Genomic DNA, 14,782 nt, shown 5'->3' on the forward strand with positions numbered 1-14,782 from the left:
ACTAAATTATCACATACTTTGCTGGCAATTGTTGCCACAGTGTTGCATACATTGAAGAAACTACCATAAAGCAGTGTGTTTAACCTTGCATTGACTCTTCAGATCTTATTCCTTTGATGTTAACAATAAACAAATCAAGTATGTAAAGGAGATTTCAAAATCACTAAAAATATGAATTATTTGTTAACCTTAATAAAGTCATTGAGATTAAAGTATAACTGAAAAAGCTAGTTTGCTTCTAATTAAGACTTATCCTTTGTTATAATTCTTATCTATCAGTTAGTGACTTTGCATTACAAATAAATGTTGGCTTAACTTATTCTTTTGCCCCTTCCAAAATTCAGTCTGCTTTCCTGTACACTAATCACTCACTATGTTTCTTAAACCTCTGTGTTTCCCTTGGGATGTGAATGTGCCAATGTGTGCCCTTAGTTTACTGGGACCAGGCTTTCTTCAGATCTAACATAACACACCTGAATTTTAGCCACACCCCCTGCATTTTATCTCCTGTTTGCCAATGGGAAGCCAGGTATCCTATCACACGGAAAGAGTCACGTGTAGGGTATATACCAGTATTAAAAATATGTTATAATGCACAATACAGTACAGATCTAATGCATTTACAATGCTGCTCCAGGCATATGAAAGTTTGTTGCAGTTAAGTGAAGCACGTCTCCACTTTGAGGAGCTTTGTATCCCCATGTGTATGCTGCCTGCTACCATTAGTAACAATGTGCCTGGCACTGATTTCAGTATCGGTGCTGACACTTCACTCAATGCCATCGTGGAGGTAAGATAATATTTCAGATTTATTTTTATAATATTAATGGAATTGGCCCGCATTTTACTGTTTTCTTTTTCTCTTCTTACATTATATGAAATGAGTACAAGATAGCCTAAGTGTGTAGCTCTCCAAAAACAATTATGTTTTAAATTCAGTGAATAGTTAGTTATTCAAAGACTTTGGGTCCTGAATGAAGTGTTTATCAGATAATGTATCAGGTAATGTAGTTTTAGTAGCTACTGCAGTATATTCCCAGAAATTACTCCTAATTTTCACATACCTACAAAAGAGTTTCTGCCCAGGTATAGATAATGTTAAAATAAGTGGGTTCATTTTAGATTTTTATTTATCGTGTTAATAATCATAATAAGACATTTTATTTATAAAGCACCCTTCACATATTTGATGTGCTTAACAAGATAAAGATAAAGGTTCATACATATATATTGTACATGACACCAGAGATGGTAATGTGTTGCATGTTAATTGGTACATGCAAGAAAGAGTTTGACTGTCCTCTATATCTGTAATATTAATGACTAGGGATGCCACCTATGTCTGACAAAAATCCTGGACATGGACATACAGACCATGAACTGGCGTCATAGAATTAGAAAAGGCTGTGCTGTGTGCATCTCTTCTGCAAATCTCCCTTGATTAAATGGTGCCAACACATTCTCAACTAAGTCCTCTCTCTTAGTTCTGCCACAGGACATCTTAGTTTCCATTTTAGAGTTACTGAATATTTTAGCACTGGCCTTGTTCCCGCAAACAGTGGACACGTAGCTGTGGCCATGTCACAGACCGTGATAAGTAGTAAGTAACCTTTATTTTTCATCCATATTGAAAGACATTGAATGTGTCCGTTTCTTTTTTACTGGTCTGTCAGACTTAGAAGACAAAATATCATCTTTATCCTCCATCTCGGCACACATCTCAGCACAATTATTGGTTCACTGCACATCTAGTGCCGCCAGTAGTAGCCGCACAGGCTTGATGGGCCTGTCACACGATCACGCTAGAGCCAATGATAGTGCACACCAGTGGAAAACTGATGTATAATTCAAGAGGATGGGCATAAAGACAAATTCTAAAACTGAACTAGCCTACTGAAAACCGGGACAGAGAGAGAATATTGTTTCCATGACTGACCATTAAAATGAAGGACAATCCCAGGAAAACTGGGACAGGTGGCAACCCTAGTAATGAACCTGTTATCCAGTTTTTCATAATAAATTAGAGACATTAATTTTCATTAAAGATCTAATATGTCATCAAAATACCCAGAAATATTGCCGATAATGTATTATGTTGCATGACTACCGTATACTAACTTTTGCTGTAGTGCATTCTGGTATATGTTATGTTTCACTGGGAACAATAAAATGTTAATAATTACTGTAGAATTTTGTTGCACCCATCCTCTACACATTGGTTTCTCAAAATTCACACATTTTAAGAAATCACACAATTCACCCAAGCACATCCCTCATATCACTACAATAATCTTTAGGTTTCTTAGTGCATTAATAAAAAGCTTAAAATAGTTGGAATGAAAACCACTGACTTTTTCATGATGAATTGCCTAACATTATTTTAAAAATGAAATAGCATCAATGGTATATGCTTATTTCTCAAAGCTGTTGTTAAATATTTAATATTCAAAAGAAAATACCAGAAATTATGAATTATAATTAGTATTAATTAGCCACTACATGAATACTATTTAATACAGGCCATTGTAAATAATGCATTTTTTTTGATTATTGAATGAATTATAAAGTACTATATAATAGCATACTGTAAACTTATTTTTTTGGCTACAGCACCAAAAGGATATATTGACTTATTTATTAATTGTTTTTGTTTGTATCTTGCACATAATGTTTTGACACAAAAGCCAAGTTGCAGCAATTTTTTTAAAGAAATTGTGAAATAGTTCCCACCCCACAGCCCATGGGAAAAACAAATCTAAATTTAAATACTATTCTCAAACATTATATATCTATGTTGTTTAATAGCCTAAACAATTCAACTTTTTTTTTTAAATGTTTTTTAATAATTATGGTTCATTTTCTGTTTACAGAACAAAAAGATCAAGAGATGCATCGTGGAAAACCCCCTTTACATACGCGCTTTGGTGTTTTTAACATTTAATAGAATGTATTAAATTTAAAGGATAGCATTATTAATTCATTCGATATTTCACATTTACTAACATAAGACCAATATAGAGTACTAAAAGATATTTCTTTAAAATAGAGTTTTAAAATAGAGCCGCTGCACTTGTGTAATTAGATTTTTTTTCCCCATGCATCATTCCCCTTGTTTATTTCTTATACTTTCGATGTTTCTGCGTTAGACCTGTGACCGCATTAAGCAGTCCGCCAGTGGCACAAAGAGACGTGTGTTCATCATTGAGACGATGGGAGGATACTGTGGCTACTTGGCTAGTGTGGGTGGTCTAGCAGCAGGTGCTGATGCTGCGTACATCTTTGAGGAGCCCTTTGATATCAGAGATCTCCAGGTTTGTGTAACACTTTTTAAATATTCTTACTACTTTTGGTGGAGGTCCAGCAAACGTAAAGTTGCAAGATATATTATTACATTTTTTGATTCTAAACTCTGTTACATAGTAAGGAGAGTTTTAATTGTGTATCGGAAGATACAGTTTAGTCAGAAAGAGTAAATAAGGTAAGAAGGGAGAAAGAGAAGATTGGCTGTTTTAGGTTAAGAGTTTAATTATAGTTTTGATAGTTCAAAAGGTTCATCTTACATCTTCTTGTAGGAAATAGTCAGTTTCTCAGTAGGTTATGTTGGTTTAAATTGTAACAATAAATGAGATTCCCATTAATAAATTACTGCTTATATTCATATTACTGTGTATTTAAAGCCCACTGACTGTACACAAATGCTTTGTATTAAAGGTACTGTATATTAAATTAGAAAACAAAAACCAAGGTCTCAATTCTTGCATCAGTGTCAACATTAAACAATTTGCAAAATTTTCCAAAATCCTCTTTATGCTTTATTATTCTGGGACATTGATTGTTACTTGATGTGGAGGAAAAAATAATTTAAATTATTTTAGTGCAAGACTGCAGCATAGCAAAATGTGTAAAAAAGTGAAGGAGTTTAAATAATTTCTGAATCCACCATATAAAAAAACGAGAAACAATGCTCAATAAAAAGTAGATATCTAAACTGAAATTTTTTGGGTTTCAAGACACTGTCAGTCTACTGACACTGATAAAGAGAACATTCAGTGTTCAGGAAAACGTTCATCCCTTTGGAAGTTTGAATTGCCCTGCCAGTCTTTAAATTTTAAAGTGTGGCATCAATTATGCACATTCACCATTAACTTGGTAATCAGTTTTTTTTTTTTATTATTAATTTCAAATCATGGAGTTACTGATATGCAAGTACAAGCAGTTGAAATGAGTTTCCTCCGCAGGGTGTCTGAGCTTACCCTTAAAGATAGGGTGAGAAGCTCAGTTATCCGGGAGGAGCTCAGAGTAGAGCCACTGCACCTCCTCATTGAGAGGAGTCAGATGAGGTGGCTCGGGCATCTGATCAGGATGTCTCCTGGACGCCTCCCTGGTGTAAGGTGTTCCGGGCACGCCTAACCGGGAGGCAGCCCCGAGGAAGACCCAGGACATGCAGGGGGAACTATGTCTCTTGGCTAGCCTGGGAACACCTTGGGATTCCCCCAGAAGAGCTATTAGAATTGGCTGGGGAGAGGGAAGTCTGGGCATCTCTGCTTAAGCTGCTGCCCCCGCGACCCGACCTCGGATAAGCAGAAGAGGATGGATGGATGGATGGAGTTACTGATTTGACTGGGATTACTTGAAAATATTTTCTATTGTCAGAAAATCTGAGTATTTTTGAAAACTGGCTTAAAAGAACGCAATTGCCAATACAGTAATCCTGGCCATTAGCATAAATAAAGCTGAGGGCAAAACTAGAAATGCATTGAAAACAGACTAGAAGAATCCAGTGTTTTGCAGCTTATTAATTTGACAAACAAGTAATGCATCTTTTTTTGTCTAACTTTAATCCCATGGCTAACACAAATATTAAATGTTTTAAATGCACCAGGCCAAAATTAGGTATTTCTAACAGTATATATATATATATATATATATATATATATATATATATATATATATATATATATATATATATATATATTTATTATTATTTTATTATTGTTATACAATACATTGACTAGAAATAATGTAGTGAAGTAAAAAGGCAAATATTAACTTTATCTGTTTAATTTAAAACTTTATTCAAAGCTGTTTAGAAATCATAATTTAAGGGTTTTCTCCAGTTTTATTATCTGAAGCACTGACAAGTGATTAGTTAAAGTTACATATTATTTTGACTAAACCAGCAGCACTGTTTGCTTTGTAACTTTGTGTGTTTTACTGTTTTTAGTCCAATGTGGAGCACTTAACAGAAAAAATGAAAACAAGTATTCAGCGAGGCCTGGTGCTGAGGTGAGTCCTAAGGAATCTTTCTTTAGTGACTTGCAGTCTGTTGTGTATCTGGTTGAGAACTTTTTGTTGAGTATTATGGCACACTGATCCCTAACTGAGGTGTCTACTTAATAAAGTATTCTCGCACAACACATTTGGTAAAATTTCGAACATTCTTTATTTCTATTCTTGTTTGTGTTATAGAAATGAGAATTCAAATGAAAACTACACAACAGACTTCATCTATCAGTTGTACTCCGAGGAGGGAAAGGGGGTGTTTGATTGCAGAAAGAATGTTCTTGGACACATGCAACAGGTATTTAAAAACTCCATGTGCTCTGAAAAGATGTATTAGTTATGTGCTGCATGCTAAGTATTGTGAATCTTTGTATTTTCACAAAGCAGTGTTTATCACTCTTAAATTGCTTACATTTTTACTCAAAAGCTGAATATGTAAATATGATCAATTTATGAACTTGTTCTGCCGACGCTGTAGTCTTAGAATAACCAGAAGGTGAAACATATCCAAGAGTCAAACATAATTAGATAGGCTATATTTCATCAATCCAAAAATTGTAAACCCAAAATCATAGTCAGCTAGCTATTGCAAAGTTTGTTTTAACCAGAATACCCTGCAAAGCACACACCAAACCAAACCACCAAAAATTTTGTTTGCAGTTCAGTCTCAAATATCCCAACGATCCTAGGGACTGACCTTAATGCATTTGTGTCCGTGAGGTCACACTTTGCACTTACCAAGCTGGTTTGCATAGTGACAAGCACTCAATAATAATAAAAACAGAGACATAAAAAAGACACTAAACAATACTAAAATCTTCATAAATTGATCCAAAAAATATTTGAAGAGCAGAAATGAAATGAAAGTGAAAGAAACAAAATTACTAAAAATGTACAGAATTATCTCTATTCATGGGTTCATGGGTTGTGGGTAAGTACACCAAGTGGTCAGTTAACTATATAGGCTATCTACTGAATAGTGAGTTAGTCTCCTATTTATCCTTTGAATAGTCTTGGCCTATTTGCAGTATGAAATCCATAATATGAGGAAAGTACAGCTAGATGATCTTGATTCACATATGCCCATACTCAGTTCAGATTAGTTTGTGTCATATCTCTACTACAAATCGCTCATTTCCTTTCATTCCTCAGAAGCTGGATTGAGTTCAGTAGAAAATTGTCAACTGGGTGGGCAGAATTAACTGTCATGTTCTTAAAACAATTATAGGACTTTCTAAGGCTTGTAGCATGAAGACCGGTTTCACTGCTGCCATAAAGATAATATTCATACTATAATTAGTCCAGGTGTACAGATCTTGCTGTTCTTATACGTATATAGTACATGCTGTGATACACCACACATAAACACACTACAGCTGTATTGTTACCACATGGTGGAGGATGCAAACTCTAACTCATTTTCTTCATAACTTAGTTCTCTCATGAGCATGAGTCTGCAGAAACTCGACAGTCCTTTAATCCTCCATTGTTCTAATGCTTGTGACCTTTTGGCACACTGAAACAGCAACTTGTTGCTTTTTTGCTGACATGACTGGTACTTGGTGAGGTCATCAGCTGCCATGACAAAGTACCTGAATGGTGTGTTCTTATATACCTCTTGCTGCTTTAGTTAGCTGTTATTTTAGTTTATGCGCACTGGAGTACGACTGGCTGGATTTTGGACTGAGTCCCTTTTCCTTTACACTTAGATTTCATAGTGTTAAGTACAAAGAAGCGCTATATGGGCTACTGATATGCTAATGGCAGTGATTTGATGCATTGTTGTCCCACATTCAAAGCCACATATATCTTTAACACTGCCCACTCTCTAACTCTGAATTGCACACTTGCATAACTTGTCTTTAAACAGTAGCAGGAAAATGTCCCATTTAATAGCCATGGCAAGAGTTTAGTTTTGAAAACACCATTTACATGTTAAATAAAGGCTTACATGAGCACTTGTGTGACCTGAGATGCTGGTGGTCAACTGACCCTGCTTTGGATGTATTTTATGTTCCTTACTAGAAGGGATGTTGGGGTAGAGACAAGATAATATCATTGTTCTTTCACCTCGTACAGAAACACAAACCACTACAAATACCTCCTCTTAAATCAGTTAATGTAAGGCACTCTCCAGACTCTCGTGAATTACATTTTCATGCATGGGTCATATTAATAACTTATTGACAGTCATCTTCCTAACTTTTACCTTCAGCTGAGAGGTTTTTTTAGAGGGAGTCAGACTTCATTATGTTTGAATTAAATACTACTAGAAGATTTCAAAGCTGACAATTATTTGTGATATCACAAAGTGCTTTGTTGCTTTTTACAACTGAGAGTGAGAACTGTTCACTTTTGTTATATATTACTTGCCAAAATGCCCAGCATTACCTGGGTGTAAATAAATATGGGAAAATTTGCCTTTAGAAAATTCAACGTGGCTAAACACAAACCACAATGACACAAAAACATGTATTCTTAGACAAAAGTTTTAATCCTGTGAGATACTGAAATTGTTATGCAAAACAATTAAGAAGAAAACACTATACTTACCTGTAGTCCTAGATGAGATTCTGCTTTGTAAAACTTGTACCCTCGTCTGAACACCAGTACACTCTTGCGGCCTGATGGGAAATGAAGTCCCTTTTTTCAAAGCTGTTTATTTGAGACTCCCAATTCCCATTAAAACTCCTTTTCCTATTATGACTTATAATCTGTATTTTAAGTTGGACCAACAGCAAGGCACATGCAGCATTTAATGAAAATCAGTTGTTTTTGCATGATTAGTGAATAAGCTAAACAGACAATATTTTATTTATATATAATTTTGTTTATATAGATTACGGATGCAGAGCACTAGCTTATAGGTCTTTGTAAAGGTTTTACTGGAGAAAACTGTACTTGGATATTTCTTTGCTTGTTCTTATTACAGTCTTGTTACTGATGTTTCCTAGAAGCTTTGAAGTGTAATCTTCAATTAACTTGTACTTTTACAGGGTGGTTCACCTTCACCATTTGATAGAAACTTTGGAACCAAGATAGCAGCTAAAGCAATGCTGTGGATTTCTCGCAAGCTTAAGGAAACCTACAGACAAGGTATTATCTTCTTACATAATACCAGCTTTCATATACATTATTGCCTCTTTCTAAGAATCCATAAGAACTCTCTTCAATTATCCATTTAATTTCTTTTTGTATAGCACTGTTAATTGAGGACAGGCTCAGAAGGTTTTCACAAGTTCCCAGCTATAATAACAAAAATAATTTAGTCATGCAACATTTACACAAATATTATCACATCAGCGAAGGTTTAACTCCTTGGTCTAGATTTTACAGTTTCTAACCAATTGAATATACTGTACATTATATTGTGCATTGTGTTGCAGAAGTCTGTATTAATATCTAGAAGCTGTACCATATTGTATGCACTTTAGAACAGGTAATCCACTGCTATGTTCAGAGCTGGCCAGTACTTGGATGGAAAGCCATCTAGGAGAAGCTTGGGTTGCTGCTGGAAGAGGTGTTGCACGATACGCTTACGCTGTGGTCTTCATGTGGATTCCAGTGCTCCAGTGCTATCACAGGGACATTTTTCTGTAAAAATGGTGTCATCCTATGGATGAGATGCAAAACCAAGGTCCTGACTCTCTCTGGTCATAAAAGATCCTCCATAAAGAGTAGGGTGTACCCCGATGTCCAGGCTAAATTGCCCACCAGGTCCTAGTCATTCTGGCCCCCTAACCATACCTTGTCCCTAATTGGGTCTCACTCTTACCAATTCACCAACTACTTGTGTGTGGTGAGTGTATTGGCACTAAAAGGCTGCCGTTGCATCATCCAGATGGGTGCTACACATTGGTGTTGGTTGAAGTGGCTCCCCACTCTCTATGTAAAGCACTTTGAGTAGTGACAAAAGTGCTATTTAAATATAAAGAATTATTATTACCTTAGCACAGAGCATATTCAGAAGGAGAGAAAAATGAGTTATTTTTTACAAGTCATTCTATTAACAATGACTGCAACAAATTGTCTATTTATAATGTGGGATTCCTGGTTCATGGTGTATTACTAAAACTCAGAAATGCAGAGGAAAGGTTTACAGGCATACAAGTTAAAAAAAATGAAAAAGTACTGAAAATGTGCTTTGTGTGAGTGAAAGGTATAATCCAACTCATATCTGGCTTTAGTTGGACCACATGTAAACTTAGAGTAGACCCAAGGGGGCAAGGTGTGCCCTCTACCTTGAGCACCATTTGGGAATTGAGGGTTCACTGTTTACATACATTATAGAAGCAACCACAGGAGGAGGTTATATGGCCAATTTCTGTAAGCATATTTGAGCCAGGTGGAGGAGGCAGGATGATTTATGTGAAGTAGAGGCATGAAGAGAGGAGACGGAGGGCAGGGGGATGTGGGATAGCTGTTACCTCTATTACTTCAGTTCTTCCAAGGTCCTAACAGGGCAAACTGGTCTGCAGAAGTCTAATACTTGTTGTCTTTTGCTTTGTAAGCCAAACTTTTATGAGTTAATTTAATAAGACCATTTTGTATGTCATTTATTAATGTTGTGTATTGTTTTGTATTTTAATTTTCAGGATCCTGAGGTGGCACTAGTTAGAAGTGTGGCATAATATACTATATTATAATATTTACTGTATACACAACCAAATAAATTATATATATGTGATTTTTATATAGTTGTAAAATATACCAGAAACCTTTGACCTGGACTCAATAGCTAAGACCAAAGCACCTTGAAAACCAGTTGTAGCAATTAATTGAGTGACACCGCCAAACTGAATAATTATTTACAGAAATTTGGGCAGAAAGTCTTTGGAATCATTCTTTGACTCTTACAAGGTTTGTAGATCCTGGAACTTTGGTTTTCTGTACAGTTGTAACAACCTTATAATATCGCTACCAAACGGTTACACCATTACCATGTCTGGCAGCTGCTTACAAAGTTACTAGGTATTGCATGAAACTCTACCAGGAGCCATGCCACCTGCTCTTCAGAACAGGCAATCCATCTGAAGCTAAGGATATTTGGTTTCAGTCATTATTTGGATGGGAGACCAACCAGGAAAGCTTTGGCTGCTGCTGGAAGAGGAGCTGTTGTGGTGAGCAGGGGGAACTTAATCTGTGTTTCCCAATGCTCCAGTGCACTGACATGGACAATGTTCGGCAAAAGAATGGAGTCAGCCTTAGGATGAGATGTAAAACCAAGGTCCGACTCTCTGTGGTCATAAAAAATGGGTGTCTTTCAAAAAGAGTTCCTAAATTACCCATCACCTCCTCATCCATTCTGCCCCCTAATTATCCCCTGTCTGTATTTGGTGATCTCTGTCAAACCTTCACCACCTGATAGATAACATGTGGTAAGCATACTGGCACAAGAATGACTGCCATTGCATCATTCAGGTGGATGCCTCACATTGGTGATAGTTGAGTAGCTAGAAAATCGCTATATAAATGTAATCAATTATTATTATTGCAGAATTCTTTATAAACAGCATTCTCAAGAGCTGCCAGCCTGTCATTAGTGTCAAGAAAAGCTGTAAAATCAGCTGTATGCATGACAACCTCTGCTAACCAGTTGCTTGCTGCTAGTAAAGACTAGAAGGTAACAGACAATGACCACATTGTTCTTTCATTTGACTATAATATCAAGTGATAGCAACCCGCTCAGCCAGTTCTCAGACAGGCATTGTCCATTATTTCACAGACTAGGAGTGTACATTGAATTCATTTTTCACAGCTTAATAGCCTCTTGACTATTTTTATTCCAGTATGTTATATTGCTGTCTTTTTCCTTTTAGTGAGTGTCTTAATCAATATTTGTGTATAATCTTGTCAATTCATGGATTTTCTTACTGCTTTTTTATTTTTTGAATTGTGAACACACTGTAGTTAAATTTGTTCTTCATTCTTTTTATCTTGTCCCTCTTTCTCTTGTTGCTGTCTGCATGGATTGCCTTAGATGAAGGTAAATCATTTACATTTTTTCTAGCAAAGCTAAATGTTAACAACACTGACAGATAGAAAGTGTTGTACAGCAGCCTCAAGTACTGTAATTTCACTGAAGAGTCCCCAGAAAAGTCTATTCATTCATCCATTTTTCTAAATGCACTTATTGCCAAATCATCCTTTTTACATATGTGGATCTAAACTCTGCACACAGACGTTTTGACATCAGACCAGATGACCATACCAATCTGGAGCTGTCCACCAACACATACCTTGTAGATTATAGATGTACTGCACATAAGGAACATACACAATTTCTAGGAGCAGCTGTTGAAAGAGGTTTAATGCCATAGACTCCTTAGTGATTCTTCTTGTAAAGTTAGTAAAGACACTTCCATGGTAAATCATTTTAAGAGGGAAACAGCACAGAAGAGAGAAATTCAGATGAAGAAGCAAACAGAAGTGCACACTGTTTGGCAACTGTAGATTCAAAAATGTTGTATGAAAGTACAACCAAGTGCTTCGTGAATACATGTAGGTGTGCACAAGTCATGTCTGCTGAAGTTGTTTTAGGGCATTTAGTCCATTAGACAGTAACAGTAAAAGGGAGCTGTCACAGCAGCATCAAGAGCAAAGGAAGAATTAAACCTGCATTTGTTGTTACTCTGTCACAGACTTGCTAATGTACATGGTCACACTCATTCATACCTGGTCAATTTCACGACAAAACATTGTTGAAATCCTTATCATAGAAGCAGTGCATCCATTGCTGTACACTTTTGTAGCTCTGATTTTAGCAACCAAACAATGCAACAACTGTCATAAAAATGGATGTGCTTCCAGAACAACTGATATTTATGTTAACAGACAGTAACAATACACTAACTTATTGATTGTAATAAATAGTTTATATAAATCCATAAATTAATTAAATGTGACATTTTAAAGTAGAAGAAAAAGACCGTGTAGCCTTAAGTCATGTCGTAACATTTTATAGTAGCAACTCCAATCACAATTCTAGGACTGTCTTGGAATTAACCTTCTGCTGAAGCTGCTCAATAGGCTGACCAAGACGTCATGCAGACAGTGTTAGGCCAGGTTTATACTTCACGCGACGTAACGCCTGCTCCAGTGGACGCTACTGCTACACAAGCATTGTACTGTTCATACTTGCACGTGTACTTTATGTAAATCTGGAAGATTCCACCAGATGGCAGTGTGAGATATCATCATGGTGAAAACAGGTTTAGCTTCGCTGTGTTGTGAATTGCCTGAAACATCCAGTAAATTCCGAGGACACCTTGCCGCAATATCTCCGAACAGGATGTTTAATGATTACATCCATCAATCCAGGGATGCACCCATTCCAGTTAGCATTGGGCACGAGGCCGAAACAATCTCTGGAGGGGCAACAGTTCATCGCAAGGTGAATAAGAAGCACTCACATACACTGGCGTTATTTTAGGGTCCCCAGATCCCCAATTCTGCATGTCCTTGTAAGGAAACTGGAGCAGACTGTGGAAACCCAACAGGAAAACATGCAAACTCCATGCAGGCGACGTGACTCCCTGCAAGACTGTCATGCCCATGTATGTAATTATTAACAGTATTCATTATTTAAATGAAGTTAATGATTTATTTGTAAAGTGTGACATACATGCTGTAATGCATTTCACAATGAAAGTGCTATCAAGTATAAATCTAAGGATTCTAAATGTGCACAGAACTGGAATATCGTAAATGTAATGTGTTCTGTGTGGTGATCTATTGCTGCTTGCCGCTGCTATCAGGTCAGGAGGAAGCCGCAGAAGCTCATAGTGATTAACAGCTGGGTCGGTTTTAAGATGACATTTACGACGGTCTACTTTAATGATAAAGTAAAATATAAGGTTAACGTAGACATTTTGAGATTAAAGCCAAAATATCCACTTTAATCACAAAATACACCTTTTTACTGTGTCCTTAATTTTTTTTCTCTGTGGCTGAAATATGCTGCCATACATTCTGATGCTGTGCAAAAAAAAAAAAAAAGACAGCACAGAAGGATGGTATATGAGACCTTTTAAAATGTATCGTGCCATTACGTTGAATATAAAAGCTTCACATACTGAAACTCGCGGACACATAATTTCTGAGGACGCATCAAACGAATGCTGGGAACGTGTGGCAGCCATGATGACAGCCAGAAGCTTAGCCAACGTCTTTCTCTTTGTTTCTTTCTCTATGTAGGACATGCTAGTGCCAGCACTTCTGATTAACGTTAAATAAGTCTGTTGCCATCCTCTGTTCTCATGCTGCTGCCCCAACATACCACTGTGTAGAAGAGCCTATTGTAACCACAGACTGGGGTAAAACATACGTAGAAGTTTTCCACCCACAACAAAGGACCTGAGCCCCTTCTGGAAATACAGTCAGCTCTGGGCTTTTTTTTATATTTGCCTTCTAAATTTGGTTATACAATTAAGATCACTGTCTGCTTGCATACCTGAACCACTTCAACTGTTATTCTCTAGGTTTTATTCTCCAGGTCTGAGTTAAGGCCAGTAGTTTTATTGAATTTGAACTGTGGAGGGTTCAAGCACTCCAGCACTCAATCAAGTCCTCTACTCCTCCTCCTGTCCACCACCAAAACATGATAGTCACCCAAGAGTTTCTGCAGGCTGGTTAAAGCAGACTTTTATTTTAACACAAATTTAACAGATTTGTTTGCAACAAGAAAGTACAAAACTACATAAGGTACAACAAAACAATCTCAGCAGCAGCAGATGACAACCATTGTAACCCACCCAAAAGTTATGTAAAAATAAGACTAACTGTAACAGTTCCATACCATTTTCTAAGCAGGGCAGCGGGGAGAATTTAGATTTCAGCATGATCCTGGCAACTATGTGAATTCTACTCCGAGGATAAAAAAGATCTTAAATCTGGTGCTGTTGACCCCTGGAAATCTAAATCTCCCAACAAGTGAAACAGGAAACCAAGTGTGGCTTCTGTCTAAAAGAATTGAGTCTGCCTTCTTTCTAATGTGTTTGTTATACAATGTAGTGAAAGAAAACTGCTGCAAACTGATACTTCTATTGCTAATTTTTTAAATGTTGTTTCGATTGACAGACAGACAGAAATGTGTTTGTCTCCAGGGAAGAATTTGGCCTTGTATTGAAGCTTGTTAAATAAATAAATATAAAGAAAAACATTGAGAAATACAGTGCTTCTGTAAGTTTATATTGGAAATACCAAAGTTTCTAAACCAATATACAGTACTGTATAAAAGCCACTTTACCATAGGTTATATGAATTCTCCTCTTGAAAGTTTTTTTTTAATATGTTACCCCATGTAGGTTGTAATGATAGCTGAGAAAAAAAATTAACCTTATGCTTTTAGGCAGAACAGAAAATAAATCAGAAACATGTTAACAGAGGTTTAAAAATGACTAACTCTGCAAAACAACAAACATTCTTAAGAACTCCTTTAAAAAAATATCATATTACTCATGTTACATAATCAAGGTGTCAAGTCGTCCAGTCATATGCT

General features: G+C 36.4%; 1 protein-coding gene across 11 annotated transcripts in view; it reads left to right on the forward strand.

The window, feature by feature from the left end:
• pfkpa (phosphofructokinase, platelet a) overlaps positions 1 to 14,782 on the forward strand; it is a 104,129-nt gene that overhangs the window by 83,553 nt on the left and 5,794 nt on the right. For 3 of the 11 annotated variants that reach the window (XM_039753538.1, XM_039753539.1, XM_039753543.1), the window contains 5 exons: positions 3,147 to 3,311; positions 5,225 to 5,286; positions 5,470 to 5,581; positions 8,280 to 8,379; positions 11,264 to 11,269. In XM_039753538.1, the coding sequence (XP_039609472.1) occupies positions 3,147 to 3,311; positions 5,225 to 5,286; positions 5,470 to 5,581; positions 8,280 to 8,379; positions 11,264 to 11,269 (445 nt within the window). Of the gene's footprint in view, positions 1 to 637; positions 791 to 3,146; positions 3,312 to 5,224; positions 5,287 to 5,469; positions 5,582 to 8,279; positions 8,380 to 11,263; positions 11,270 to 14,782 lie in introns of all 11 variants that reach the window. The other 8 variants (XM_039753547.1, XM_039753542.1, XM_039753546.1 and 5 more) reach the window with 3 other exon arrangements.

This window comes from Polypterus senegalus, chromosome 5 (assembly GCF_016835505.1).
Source record: "Polypterus senegalus isolate Bchr_013 chromosome 5, ASM1683550v1, whole genome shotgun sequence".
NCBI lineage: Eukaryota > Metazoa > Chordata > Cladistia > Polypteriformes > Polypteridae > Polypterus > Polypterus senegalus.